The sequence below is a fragment of the Elephas maximus genome, chromosome 17, assembly GCF_024166365.1.
Source record: "Elephas maximus indicus isolate mEleMax1 chromosome 17, mEleMax1 primary haplotype, whole genome shotgun sequence".
In the NCBI taxonomy this organism is placed as follows: domain Eukaryota; kingdom Metazoa; phylum Chordata; class Mammalia; order Proboscidea; family Elephantidae; genus Elephas; species Elephas maximus.
In genome coordinates, this window is record NC_064835.1 from 11,469,472 (window position 1) to 11,482,436 (window position 12,965).

Consider the following 12,965-nt stretch of genomic DNA (forward strand, 5'->3'; position numbering starts at 1 on the left):
TAGCAGCCGAGCACTTTTAAGTACTGCACCACCAGGATTCCTTGCCTGAAACCCAGTAGCTTCTAAGATGAAGGCAGAGGAGTAATGAGCTTAAAAGAGGACTGCAGGAGTCTGTCTACACCTCAGCTTTCCCATTCCAGGGCAGAGGAGTCTTGTGAGGTGCGAAGAGCAGGTACTGAAAGTATTCTTCAGAGCTGTCTTTGGCTTACAGTACCGTTTTCTGAAAGAATGAATCACTGACAGCGTTTAGTACCAAATCTAGTTTTAATATTCTAGAACAAGTCTTCTTACCCTCCCACCCATACTCCCCTCACTGTACCAGGGCAATAGTGGGAGTGCTGGCCTCCTTTTCCCCTGGAGTCTGAGGTATTGGCAATAGCAGTTGACTACTGCTGAGAGGCCTTGGGACAGAAGTCATGTACCCTTAGTGCACTGCAGCTACAGGAGTAGCCACACGCCTGATGGGGGTGGGGTGAGATGGGGACAACGCAGGACCCAGGAGAGGGGGAAGGGTGTAAGAGACTCCCTGACTGCAGGGGTGTCCCATTTGGAGGCAGAAAATAGAAGCTAATGGAGTCCAGGTACAAAGGATATCTTTTAAATAGAGCATAGGATAGGCAGCTGGGACCTCATTAACCTCTGATAACTTCCAGTGTCACCTGGGCAAGGGAAGGAGCAGAAAAGGGAAGTCGGAGGTTCAGTGCTAGCCAGAGCAGCTCCCCCTGCCCCTACCCTGTGCCCGCCTGGGAAGGCCCCAGGTGGGAGAAGATGCCCCCAAGTCTGTATCCTCTTCACTCAGCCTTCTTTGGCACTCGGCCCATCCTGGTGCGGATGTTTCGTAGGAGGAAGAAGACAGCTGTGCTGGCTGCACAGATCACTTCAGCCACCAAGAAGGCTGTGCTCCAGCTGTAGTGCTTGGCAATGGTGCTAAAAGGCAACCCAGCCAGAAAGCCACCAACTGTCAGGAGGGAGAAGAGCCTGAGCCATTTGTAAGGCTACAGCCAGTAGGACCTACTGTAGCCTCTTGCTGGCCTGTGTGCAAGGCATAAATGGGGGCAGGAGAGAGACTGGCATGTAGAGACCATCACTTACCATTGGCCATGAGTCCCACTACGGCATGGGAGGTGCCGCACAAGTTGGGTGGGGCGCACTCGTTGGCTATCACTCCAAACAAGGCAATGGGACCATACGAGGAGAAACCAAACACAGCTCCCAACACCAGGATCCAGAGCTGCAAGGGTAGTGCAGTGTGGCTTCAGGGTCTGAGAAGCCTGCCTCCCCCCCGCCAGAGGAGAGAATGCTTAGTCCCCAGGAACAACTAATAGTAGTAACAGCACAGTAAGTGGTTCCTCACCCCACTCCCCAGTACAATCAACAGCACAGAGCTAGAGGAGTGGGTGCCACACTGAGCCAGCCCGAGGGCCCGCGCAGTAGGTGAAGGAGGTACAGTGACCTGCAGAGTTACATGCTGTCTGTTCCCAGAATTTATGCAATCTGGAATGGCTAGGGGCAAGGCAGAGGAAGTAGGACAAAGGTGAGACAGACCAAGAGAAAAAACATAAGGCACCTCTTGCTCCGTAAAGCCTGTGAGTTCAGCGAGAGGGTGCAGAGCCAGAGTCCAGAAAGCAACATCCTAGAGGAGCATGGGGAAGAGAAGAAACCCAGGCCCAAAATGGAGAAGGGGAAGCAGAGTACAGAGGTACAAACAGAACTAGAAAGGGAAATGTGAGCAGCAGAGGACTGGGCCACACTGGAGCCCAGGAAACGGGAGACCAAGAGTCAGTGGCCCTTGCTTTCTGTGTGCCCTGCCCCAGGCCAGCCCTTCTCATTTACCTTGGGGGAGTCACTGGTCACAGTCACCCGGAAGAGGTACATGGACACAGTCATGCTAGCCATCATCAACAGCAGCAGCCCATGGCGAGGGTTCCCGTAGACGAAGAGCCCTGCCTATGGATCCAGTCCCAGGTATGTCAGGCCCTAGGAGTAGGGTAGAGAACCCCCACCCCTGGACTCTGACACAGCAGGGCCTCTGCTGACAGATCTTTGGCAATCCCACCACAGTTCTTGGCCCGGGGAATCCCTGGGAGGCCCTGGGATCTGCTCATTATGTTCTGAGGCCAAACTCCACAATATTCCTTCCTCCACCTTGGGACAGGCTTGGAACACGTGCTGGGGAGCTGCTCCCAGTCCCTCCCCCAACCTGGTTTTCCCGGGGCTGTGAAGGAGCCTACAGCTAGGCTGAGAGAGATTCTGGCTCTCCTTGACATTAGTTAAAACCCCTTCTCCAGCAGCCTTATCATCCACATCCCTGAGGAAGGTTAAGAGTAGGCTGGAATCATTGTCACCTCACCCAGCCTAAACCAGTATATGCCGACCTGCCTGTGCCCCAGGGCTCCCACCTCTCTGGTGCCTGCCCCTGCCATGATGGGAAGATTCAGATGGACCTCCACCTTCCTGACCCTTCTGCCCACTCACTTTTGCCATGGCCCGGTCCGACAGGTAGCCAGCTGCAATGCTGCCTACAAGGCCCCCAACCTCCAGGGCACTCATGTAGGAACTACCTGCAGTGGAGAGTCATGGTGGGAAGAAGGAAGGCTGTTACATATTGGAGTTATTCCAGATTGGCTCAAACCCAGACAGGTGCAGGGTCCCCAAGGGTGACTGGCCATAGCTGCCTGGTAGTACCCAGCCTTAGGGAGAGAAGGACACAGGGAAGCAGGGCCTGAATTCCCTTTCCCCTGCCTTGGCTCCTGCTCTCTACAGCCACCCCTGCCCCAGCGCTTGTCTTACCCACAAGGGCTGACTGTCCTTTCTCCTGGATAAGGAAAAACTGGCCCCAGTCAGTACAGCAGGTCTTCACCCCAAACACCACGAGGTAGCCAGTGGAGAGCACCCACAGGTAGGGGGACAGCAGCAGCTCCTGTAGGGTGCTGTCCTCCTTCATGGAGCCTGGAGGTGGGAGGCCAGGCCTCAGGCACTGCTTCCTGTTGCCCTGCCCCCACCTCAGCCCCCACCATTCATTAACCAGCCAGAGAGAGTCCATCAGCATAGCAAGGATCAGCATGAAGGGTCTCCTCTACACCCTGCTGCCCCCACTACCCACTCCCAGCTACAAGCCTCAGTCAATGAAAGAGAAACTGAGGACCAGGGTGAAAAGAGGCACCCCGGCCACTTAAGCTTAGGATGCTGTCCAGGACAGGAAGGTCTGGCTGTTGTGAGGCAAGACCAGGATGTAACAGAACTCACAGCACTTGGTGGCTCTGCCAATTGTCTGGTCCTTTACAGCCTCTTGGGATGGAGTTTTATTTATTACTCTCCCTATCACCACTTCTACCCCTACATCCATCCATTGGATAGCATGAGGCCAGGCCAAAGCCAGCCCTCCGCAAACATCTGCAAATGACTGACAAAGGTGCCCCAGTGGTGAGCCTGGGAGGGGGCGCTCACCCTTCTTGCCCTCCTTGGAGGGGGTGGGGTCCAGGTTGCAGAGTCCCACATCAGCAGGTTCGTTGTGGATGAGCAGGAGACAGAGGAAGGAGACAACCACACACAGCACCCCAGACAGGGCCAGTGTGCTGCGCCAACTATAGCTCTGGGCAAGGATGGTTGCCAGGATTGGGCCCAGCCCTCCAGCCAGGTTCATGCTGGTTGACAGGATGGCCCACCAGGTGCCAAACTGAGATGGCTCAAACCACTGTGGGGCAGAGGGGGGCAGAGTAGGTGCCCAGCCTCCAGCCCATGCTGAGGATGGGGTCAGGTGGGGCAGACCCAGAAAATCACATTACAGGGATGAGCGAGAGGGAGCTTCTTGGCAGGGCCCATTCCCTCATCTGCCACCTGATCCCATCACTCTCAGGCTCCTAAAATATCTTGACAAGCAAGAGGAGCTGGACTGAAACTCCAAGGAGCCTGCTGTGGGTTGGTAACGGAAGTGACAGATAAGAAAGAGTACGCCCCATGCTCTTTAGGTATCCTCCATGCCAATCTAAACAGGCTGTTTGGAAACAGACACTCACCTTCCGCAGGATCTTCCCACATGGGGGCCAGCCCAGCCCCTGTGCCAGGCCATTGAGGAACCAGAGCGCAGTGAAAACAGGCACTGTGGAGCTCCAAGAGAAGATGATGTTGACCAGGCCAACCAGGAGCAGCCCAGAGGAGAAGAGCCAGCGAGCGCTCACCTGGTCAGACAGCACCCCACTCACAAACTTGCTGATGGCATACGCTGCAGACTGGCTGCTGGTGATGAGCCCTGCAGGGGAGGGGAGCAGGGAGCAGGACACCTGGGGGGTTAGGGCAGAGGGCACAGGAGGGGTGAAGGAAGGCATGGGGTCAGGTGTATAGAGGTGCCCAGCAGGGTAAGACAGGTTCCTTCCAAGAGGAACAGGAAGACCCTGCGCTGGAATCCTGACACTGGTTCATGGCCCCACTCCCTCTCCCTGCCTCACCACCAGCACTAGCCCCAGGCTTACCATGACTTTTCCATCTCTTGGAGAGTTCCAGCTGTAGCTGTCGGGACCGGAAGGGAGCAGGACAGGACAGCTCCCTTCCCATGGGATTTGTATATACCTAATTGCCCACCTCACTCTAGATGCCACCCAGGGCCTTTGGCAGTTCTGTTGCCCCACTTCTGAAAACGGGGCGAAGGACTGGAGCCAGGGACCTTGTTCATGAAGAGTAGCCTGCCAGGCACATTAAGTCATTGTGCCAACTCCCCAGTGCCCAGTACTCACAATGTCAGTGGCCAGCACTCACCCTGCAGCCTTAGCATGCACCCAAACAAGTATGGAAACCATGCTCAGAACCCCCTAAACACACCCAGAATAAACAGTGACTCTGAGGGCACATGCAGGTCACAGGTGTACACACACACACACACACACACACACACACACACACACCAGATAAGCAGCCCTCCTCACTCATGCATAGATCATATAGTCCTTCCCCAAGACACAGATCACAGAACCTCTCCACTCAGCACATGGCCCCTCTGTGCACAGAAATCCACATACACTGCGTGCCTATGCAGACCACATTGCCACAAACATCCAATGCATCCTTGCAGGTTCAATGTCCCTGTGCCACCACCCTGCCCTTCTCCTTAGGGCTCACCCAGGTCATCCTTGTCCAGAGGGATGTCCTCCACCAGTGAGGGCATGACAAAGGAGAAGGTCTTGCGGTTGAAGTAGTACAGGCTGTAGCCCCCGAACATGGCCGAGAAGATCACAGTGCGATAGTAGCCATAGCTCTGGGCCGCCATGGTGGAAGAGAGCAGGCCCTACTGGCCAGGACGCCAAGCCTCTGACCACAGCCCCCACTTGCCGGCTCTCTGAGTGATGAGAGCAGCTGAGTAAGGTCTTTTCTGCTCCCTCCTCCACCCAGGCTCCCAGGCTTCCTTTATAGCCACCTTCTGGACAATCATTAAGCCTGGGGCCGCTCCTAGGGAACCCAATGTCCTGTGGGAGAAAAGACAACAGATTACTGACAGCCAAACTGAGGGGGCTGGAGGGGTTCCAGAGGGAGACAGTGCCTGTGAGCTAGGCCAGCACCCCATGCCCACAGGATTTCTGCCTTTCCCGCCTCTTCCATGTCCGCCTGCCTTTGAAACCAGCTGTGATTAAAGGCTCAACGTAATTACTTTTGTCAGCCATGAGCCCCAGGGGAGGCAGGTGTGGGGGTGAGTGGAGCTGCCCTTTCCAGCCCTGCGCCCTCAGTCACTGTACCTTCTCATTCACTCAACAAAGGCATTTAGGGCTTCCGGCACTAGGTGCTAGGTTAGTGTTTAAACACATACACATTCAATCAGACATAAAGACACATGTACCCCCAACAACCCTACTTCCAAGTCTCCTAGAACAGACCTCACCCTGTAACTCCCAATGTTTAGCGCTCAACGGGGTGTGACTGGTGCTTCTTGAAGGATAGTTGCATAATTGTAAACACGGGAAAGTCGCCCAGTTCGGGCCCCACAGTGGCACACAGAAAGTCCCAGTCAGGGCTGGCGTAATTAAGAGGCTACTCAGAGCTGCCTCTGGTCCCCATTATCCTGCTACGTCAATGTAGGCTCCCCTCTCGGCTGGCTGCAAGGTCTGATGCCCAACCTGAGGGGCGGTGGCAGGGGCTGCAACCAGAGACCGGCCGGCCCGGCAGCAGGAGGGTGCACTGGCAGACTCAGGCGACAATGCCGTACCGCCCTCCTTCCCACGGAGGGCCCTGGCAGCGTACCCCCACCATTTCCGCTCCGCTGGGAAAGTAACTGGAGCAGAAGGCGGAGGCGCGAGCGGAGCAGGGGCCCGCACGTAGTCTCCCGGAGGCCCCCCGCTTCTGGCCGCCAAGCGGCTCAGCCTGGCAGGCAAAGGGGGGCGGAGAGAAGGGGCGGAGGGAAAGAGGCAGCGGCCCTGGGCATTGCCCAGCCCCCCGTGTCCTCAAGCTACCCAGGACAACCGACTCTGAGGCTGGGGACGGACAGGGACCTGGGGTACAGACGCCGGACAGAGCGGAGACGGCAGGACTGGTGCGACAGAAAGCATGAAGACGTACTGGCCCCCGGCACCGCCTCGGCGGCCCCAGACCCAGAAACGGGCCTCCTACCCCGGAAGAAGTAGCGGCAAGAACAGCTCCGGATGATAATTGGAAATCGGGGTTAGCGGCAGCGGCGCCCGCAGACCTGAGGCTCCCCCTCCAGCCCCGCCTCCCGGGGTGCCCCTCCCCGCACAGCGCCCCTACCTGAACGGAGGCTGGAGCCGGACTAGAACGGGGCGGGGCGAGGCGGGCGGCGGGCGCATGCGCCGTGGGTGGAGGCGGGGACTCCGCCTGCACCTGCGAGCCTTTGTGAGCCGCCGGGTCCACCCGCAAGGATCAGATTTAAATCTGCGGGTCGCACTCGTCCGCAGATAAGACAGCGCCCCTTAGGGGCTGGGTCTCGCTATGTTCACTGCTTAGCTGATTGCATTCACCAAGCCGTTTTTGACTGAGCGCTTCCCACTACCAAACACACATGGGATACTAAGGTAATAATCCTTGTTCCCGAGTTGCTAACAGCCTGGGAATGGTTTTGTGGGAGAACACGGTATTTTCTATAAGAAATTAATACAGTCCTCAATAAGCGCAATTTGAAAATGTAGCTTGTGGTTAGACTGTGTTGGAGGCAGAGATAAAACAAAATAGCAGGGGTATTTAAAGTACGGCCCCCAGAGTAAACCTCCTAAAGTTCTAATCCCTGCCTCGCTACATTCTAACAGTGTGATTTTGGGTAATCTCTATGAACCACAGTTTTTCTGGCTGTGCTTGAGGCGCATTGACCAGGAATCCAAGCCTAGTTTCCCTCATAAAAAAAAAATTAAAAATTTATTTATTTATTTATTTATTAGAAGAAGAGAATTATACCACGGAACCACCACTGCCCCCATCTCCAATACATAGCCCCTATGTAAATGTCTCCAATTTTTCCACAAATGTCCTTCAGAGTTTTTTAAAGATCCAGAATGCAATCAAGGGTTATACATCACCGTATATGTTATAACTTTTCAGTCTCCTACAATCCCTTTTTAAAAATCTTTCATGACTTAAATATTTTTCAAGAGCCCAGGTCAGTTGTCTTGCAGGGTGTCCTACAAAATGGATTTGTCTAATTGTTTTTGCAGTAATAAGGATCAGGTTAAACAATTTTGACAGAAATACTGGGTAGGTGATGATGTGTCCTCAGTACATCACATCAGGAGGCACCTAAATTTCATAATTTGGTTAAAATGGTGTCCACCTGCTTTCTAAACTGAAGGTAGCTTTACCTCTTCGTAATTAGTAAGTAATCTAGGGAATGACGCTTGGATACTGCATAAGCCTGTTCCAACCTTCTTTCATCCAGTGAGCTTCCGGTCTCCCCTGAACTTCCTCCGCTCCCCTGCGGTTCCCCCTCCCCCGCCCCTTCCGCTTGCAGCCCACCAGAACTTGTTCTGTGTCTGCGGTTTGGCCCAACGACACCGTGGTTTGAATTTAGCGCTAGAACACTGCGCATGCGTGAACCAGCACTTGGCGCATGCGCACGACCTGAAGAACTGTATCCTCAACGTGACTCCAGACCCGAGCATTGCTAGAGGCGAAGGTATTCTCTGGCACACTGCAGCCCTCAGCCCCTTTGCAAAGCAAGAAGTCCCGCAGTGTTGACTTCCTCTGCAACAAGACTGAGCGCCTGAATCTCCAAATTTGGACATGGGAAGTCTCCAGTTTCGGATTTCGGTGCCAATCCCTGTTCCCTGGGGGCTGGAGGACATAAAAGCTCCCCACTGACCCTTGGGTGGGGAGCGTGTGGTCTGTTGATCGCTCGGCCCCAGTTGCTAAATGATAAATTTCCACTTTCTGTTTCCCTTGCAATTGGTGGTGCATATCCTTCTTATTTCTGTCGGATAATAGAACAGGACAAGAACCCGCGTTCGGTTACAAATTCTGGGGGCTCTGTGGGGACCGCCAGCTGTGAAACTGGGCAGTGAGTATCTGGACCTCTGCAACCCCTTAAGGTGTGCCCCCATCTCGTTTGGTTGGTAAGGAGTTTTGGGTGGCCACCATGATCCCCACCTTAGCTCAGGAACAGAAACTGGACGGGGAAGGCCTGTAAATTCAGGTAAGGTAAGCGCTGGGGACCAGGTTGTTCCCCTGGTCAGGGGAGGGAGGGGTGGCCCTCTCCCCAGGGAGCTAGGTGGAGAAGAGTGTGGCAACAGCACAGTCCTAAGACCCGACCCCAAAGGTTACAAAACAAGGGAAGTGGGTGGTTGTAGCTCCTGGGACCCATCATCAGTCTAAGTGGTGTCCCTCACCCCATCGGTAACCAAGGTCACCCCACCATCAGTGACAATCATTATTGAAATAAAGGGTATTTCAATCCCTCAGAAGTTGCCCTGCCATTGGTGACAATCTGAGGAGTACCTGGGGGATTGAAGTTAGGACTAAGAAATCCCCATCAGGAGGAGTTGAGGCCCTGCTAAGAAAATCCTCATTACTCTGCCACTCAAGGTCTCCCCACCATTGGTGACAATGTTGGTCCATCAGTGGTTACCCAATTGGTTATTGGTTGGCTATTGGTAAAGGGTATTTAAGTCCCTCCGGGGTTGCCCCACCATTGGAGACAATCTTTCTTTCGGAACACTCTCCTTTTCTCTTTTCCTTTCCTTCTCTCTTCATCTGCTCTCTGGTAGCAGAAAACAGGCACCTTAGTTTATGGTTGTTGATTTTGGTTAAGTCCAGGTTTTGGTTCTGTTGGCGGTCCTGGTGTTTTTCAGGGAACATCCTTCTCGTATTGGTGTTCTTTGTCTGTCTGGTGGACGCTCCTGTAGGTTGGGAGGGACGTCCCTTTGTTTGAGTGCACCTGGAACTGGTGATCTTTGTCTGTCCATCTGAGTGTATAGGAGTAAAAACATGGGTAATACAAAAAGCATTCCAGAGTGTTCACTCTTGGGATGTATTTTAAAGAATTGGACTTTTTTCAAATCTGAGGGACTGAGAAAGAAAAAGCTAACTTCCCTTTGTAATGTAGCTTGGCCCCAGTATCAACTAGGGGACCAAGAGACTTGGCTCAGCTTCGGGTCTATAGCTTACAATACCATTTTACAGCTAGACCTATTTTGCAAAAGGGAAGAAAAGTGGGATGAGATGCCCTATGTGCAGGCCTTTATGGCTCTTTATAATAACAAGGGTCTACAAAAGCAATGTAAGATTATGGTCCAGAAGGGACGAAAGCAGAAATATGAAGAAAGGAAGAGCCCCCATCTTAACACAACAAGGAGAGAATCCTGTTCTTGGACCCTCTATCAACCCATATACCCCGGGTTCCCCATACAGCCCCTGCTGATTCAGGATCATGGACCGGAGAGTTGGAGGGTAGAACTCAAGCCAAGGGAACAGTCTCCCCTTCCCACTCTAGGAATTGGGGTATCTTTTGGTCAGGAGCTACCTAAATCCTCAACCAGTGGAGGCCAATTCCTATTGAGACAGGTGCAGTTGGCAGCGCACAGGAGGGGCAGCCTCAAGGGTACTCTTTTATTCATGTGCCTTTACCACCTTGGACCTGTTCAATCGGAGAAACAATTTGCCCACCTATAGAGATGACCCTCAAAAGATGCGTGACATGTTCTCCTCCATTTTCAGCATTCATCGGCCCACCTGGGCAGACGTCAGGCCCTAATGGAGGTTCTCCTCACTACTGAGGAGAGGAGGATGGTTTTAGAAAGCTAGACAGCAAGCAGAGCAGGAACGTACTGAAAATCTGCAGGACCCAGTTAAACAAGAGGCCTTTTTAGTTGTACCAGAGGAGGATCCTAACAGGGATCCTGATCAGGAATTAAGACAAAGCAGGATGAAACACTACCGACACTCTCTGCTAACAGGTCTGAAAGAGGGGGTCTGAAACAGAAAAATCTCTCTCTAAGATATATGAAGTAGTACAGAAACCTAAGGAAAATTCTTCTGAGTTTCTTGAAAGAACTTTTCAGGCTTTCTGGCAGCACATGGATATGAACCTAGAAGCACAAGAAAACCAGCGGATGCTTAATGTGATTTTCATTGGGCAAAGTTCTCAAGACATCAGGAAAAAGCTCCAAAAGGTAGAAGTGGGGCCGGGCATGCCAATATCTCAGTTGGTAGAAATTGTGTTCCAGGTTTTTAATAACAGGGATCAGGACCACGAGCAGAAAGAAGACCAAAAAATGAGACAGCAGGCTACATTCCTGGTGGTGGCCCTTACCCAGCCTGTACTTGCAGACCAGCCCCAAGCCTCCCAATGCTGGGGAAGAGAGCCAAAAACTCTGCCAGGGAGGCTCAGAGGACAGGGAAACCACCCTGCTTTGGACCCGAATAAGTGCACATATTGTAAACAGGAGGGCCACTGGCGACGGGAATGCCCCCAACGAAAAAGATATGAGGGGAATGGAAAGGGGGAGCATCAGATGGTGAGTCAAGACCCAAGCCAGCAGTGACGGGGCCCGGGGAACACAGCTGACCCCCTCCAGGGGTCAGTGGAAATCTCCCTTGAAGAACCCCAGGTAATCCTACAAGTGGGGGGAGAAAACGTTGTGTTGTTACTGGACACTGGTACCACCCACTCGGTCCTGAATCAGGTCCTGCTCCTTTATCTAGAGAAACAACTCCGGTTGTAGGGGTCACAGGGCAACCAGAAAAAAGAAATTTTCTGAAACCCCTCACCTGCAAAGCAGGGGCTCACTGCTTAGTGCACAGGTTCCCCTATATCCTGGAGTGCCCTGTCCCCTTGCTTTGGCGAGATATCCTAAGTTACAGGCCCAGGTGATGTTTGCCTCACCAATGGTAGAGGTGAGCATGCCCCCAGAACCAGTGTGGGCCTTACAGGCACTCCTTGCTAACACCTAAGAATCCCAAGATGGGAAACCCCCTTCCAGACTGGGAGAAGTTGGTAGATCCCCGCATATGGGCCAACCAGTTAAAATCTTGCTCAAAGAAGGAGCCCCCACCCCCTGTCTACACTAGTGTCCTATCAGACAAGAAGCTAAAGATGAGCTCCAAGGAGCGGTACATAAGTTTCTACAGCATGGATTGATCCAACCTTACCAGTCTCCTTACAACACTCCCATCCTTCCGGTGAAGAAATCAACTGGAGAATACTGGTTTGTATAGGATCTGAGAGCCATCAACCAAATCGTGACATCCACCCAGTGGTCCCCAACCCATACACCCTGCGGTCTGTCCTCCCTGGGAACAGCAAATAGTTCGCTGTTTTGGACTTAAAGCATGTCTTTTACTTGCATTCCCCTAAAAAAAGACTCAGAAGAGATACTTGCATTCAAGTGGGAAGATAGAACTGGACGAAAATCCCAATATTGCTGGACTGTGCTTCCCAAGCGTTCAAGAATAGCCCCACCATTTGGGGGGAAATCCTGGGGAAAGATCTCCAATGGTTACAGCTAGAGGTGGGGGTCCTGCTCTAATATGTTGATGACCTGTTGATTGCCAGCCCCAGTAAAGAGGCCTCAGAAAAAAATACAGTTGAGGACTTGAATCACCTGGCTGCCTCAGGGTATAAGGTCTTAAGGGAAAAGGCCCAAATCTCATGCCAAGAGGTCCAGTACCTAGGCTTCTCTCTCACAGAGGGAGAGAGATCTCTACTCCTGACCCATAAAGAGGCCACTTACCAAACCCAGGTCCCCTCAACAAAGTGGCAACTCCATGGATTTGGGGGGATGGCAGGTTTCTGCCAGATTTGGATCCCTAACTTTGGGCTCAATGCGAAGCCTCTGTGTGAGGCCACAAAGGGAAGAGACAGTGACCCCTCGTATGGTTGCCCCAGTACCAACAGGCTTTCTGAGAACTGAAAGCCCACCTTATGAGGGCCCCCACACGGGGCCCCCCAGACTTAACTAAACGTTTTGAGCTTTATGTAAATGGAAAGCAAGGAGTTGCTCATGGGGTCCTCATCCAAATGTTGGGACCTCTAAAGAGACCTGTAGGGTGTTTTTCAAAACGATTAAACCCTGTAGCCCAAGGCTAGTCTGCCTGTATTAGGGCAGTTGTAGCCACTTGTGATCTAATCTTAGAAGCAGAAAAACCGACCATGCAGCAGCTGATGGTGGTATACACGCCTCATGCAGTGCTGGCGTTGCTGGAGCAAAAGGGAGGACTCTGAATGACGGCCAGCCAGATGGGCAAATACCAGGCCATCTTATTAGACAACACTTTGATCACATTGAAGGTATGTACCACCTTAAATCCAGGCACACTGCTCCCCACGCCATCACCAGACGGGGACATACAACATGGATGATGAATGAATGCATTGAGGCAGTCGAAGTTTTCTCAAGTTGTCCAAGACCTACAGGACCAGCCCTTAGAGGTTCCATACCTAGAATTGTTCACTGACAGCAGCAGCTTCATAGAAGAGGGTGTGTGGTGTGCATTATAAGCAGTTGTCACCACCAAACCTACACTGAGAGTAATCAAGGCCGAGC

The 12,965-nt window shown here is 52.8% G+C and overlaps 1 protein-coding gene across 7 annotated transcripts; it reads right to left on the reverse strand.

Moving 5' to 3' along the window:
- Window positions 1-77: 77 nt before the first annotated feature.
- On the reverse strand, window positions 78-6,776 carry SLC37A4 (solute carrier family 37 member 4). Of its 7 annotated transcripts, none has more exons than XM_049856822.1 (9): window positions 6,727-6,776; window positions 5,113-5,456; window positions 4,017-4,249; window positions 3,448-3,694; window positions 2,791-2,949; window positions 2,476-2,561; window positions 1,834-1,947; window positions 1,093-1,231; window positions 81-958 (listed from the first exon to the last, which is right to left on the reverse strand). In XM_049856822.1, the coding sequence occupies exons 2-9, from the start codon at window positions 5,258-5,260 to the stop codon at window positions 792-794; spliced, it is 1,293 nt and encodes a 430-aa protein (XP_049712779.1). In that variant the 5' UTR covers window positions 5,261-5,456; window positions 6,727-6,776; the 3' UTR covers window positions 81-791. The 7 variants fall into 7 exon arrangements, with proteins under 7 accessions (XP_049712780.1, XP_049712782.1, XP_049712779.1 ...); XM_049856819.1 differs by lacking the exon at window positions 6,727-6,776 and adding an exon at window positions 6,592-6,679; XM_049856821.1 differs by lacking the exon at window positions 6,727-6,776 and adding an exon at window positions 5,867-6,653.
- Window positions 6,777-12,965: the final 6,189 nt, after the last annotated feature.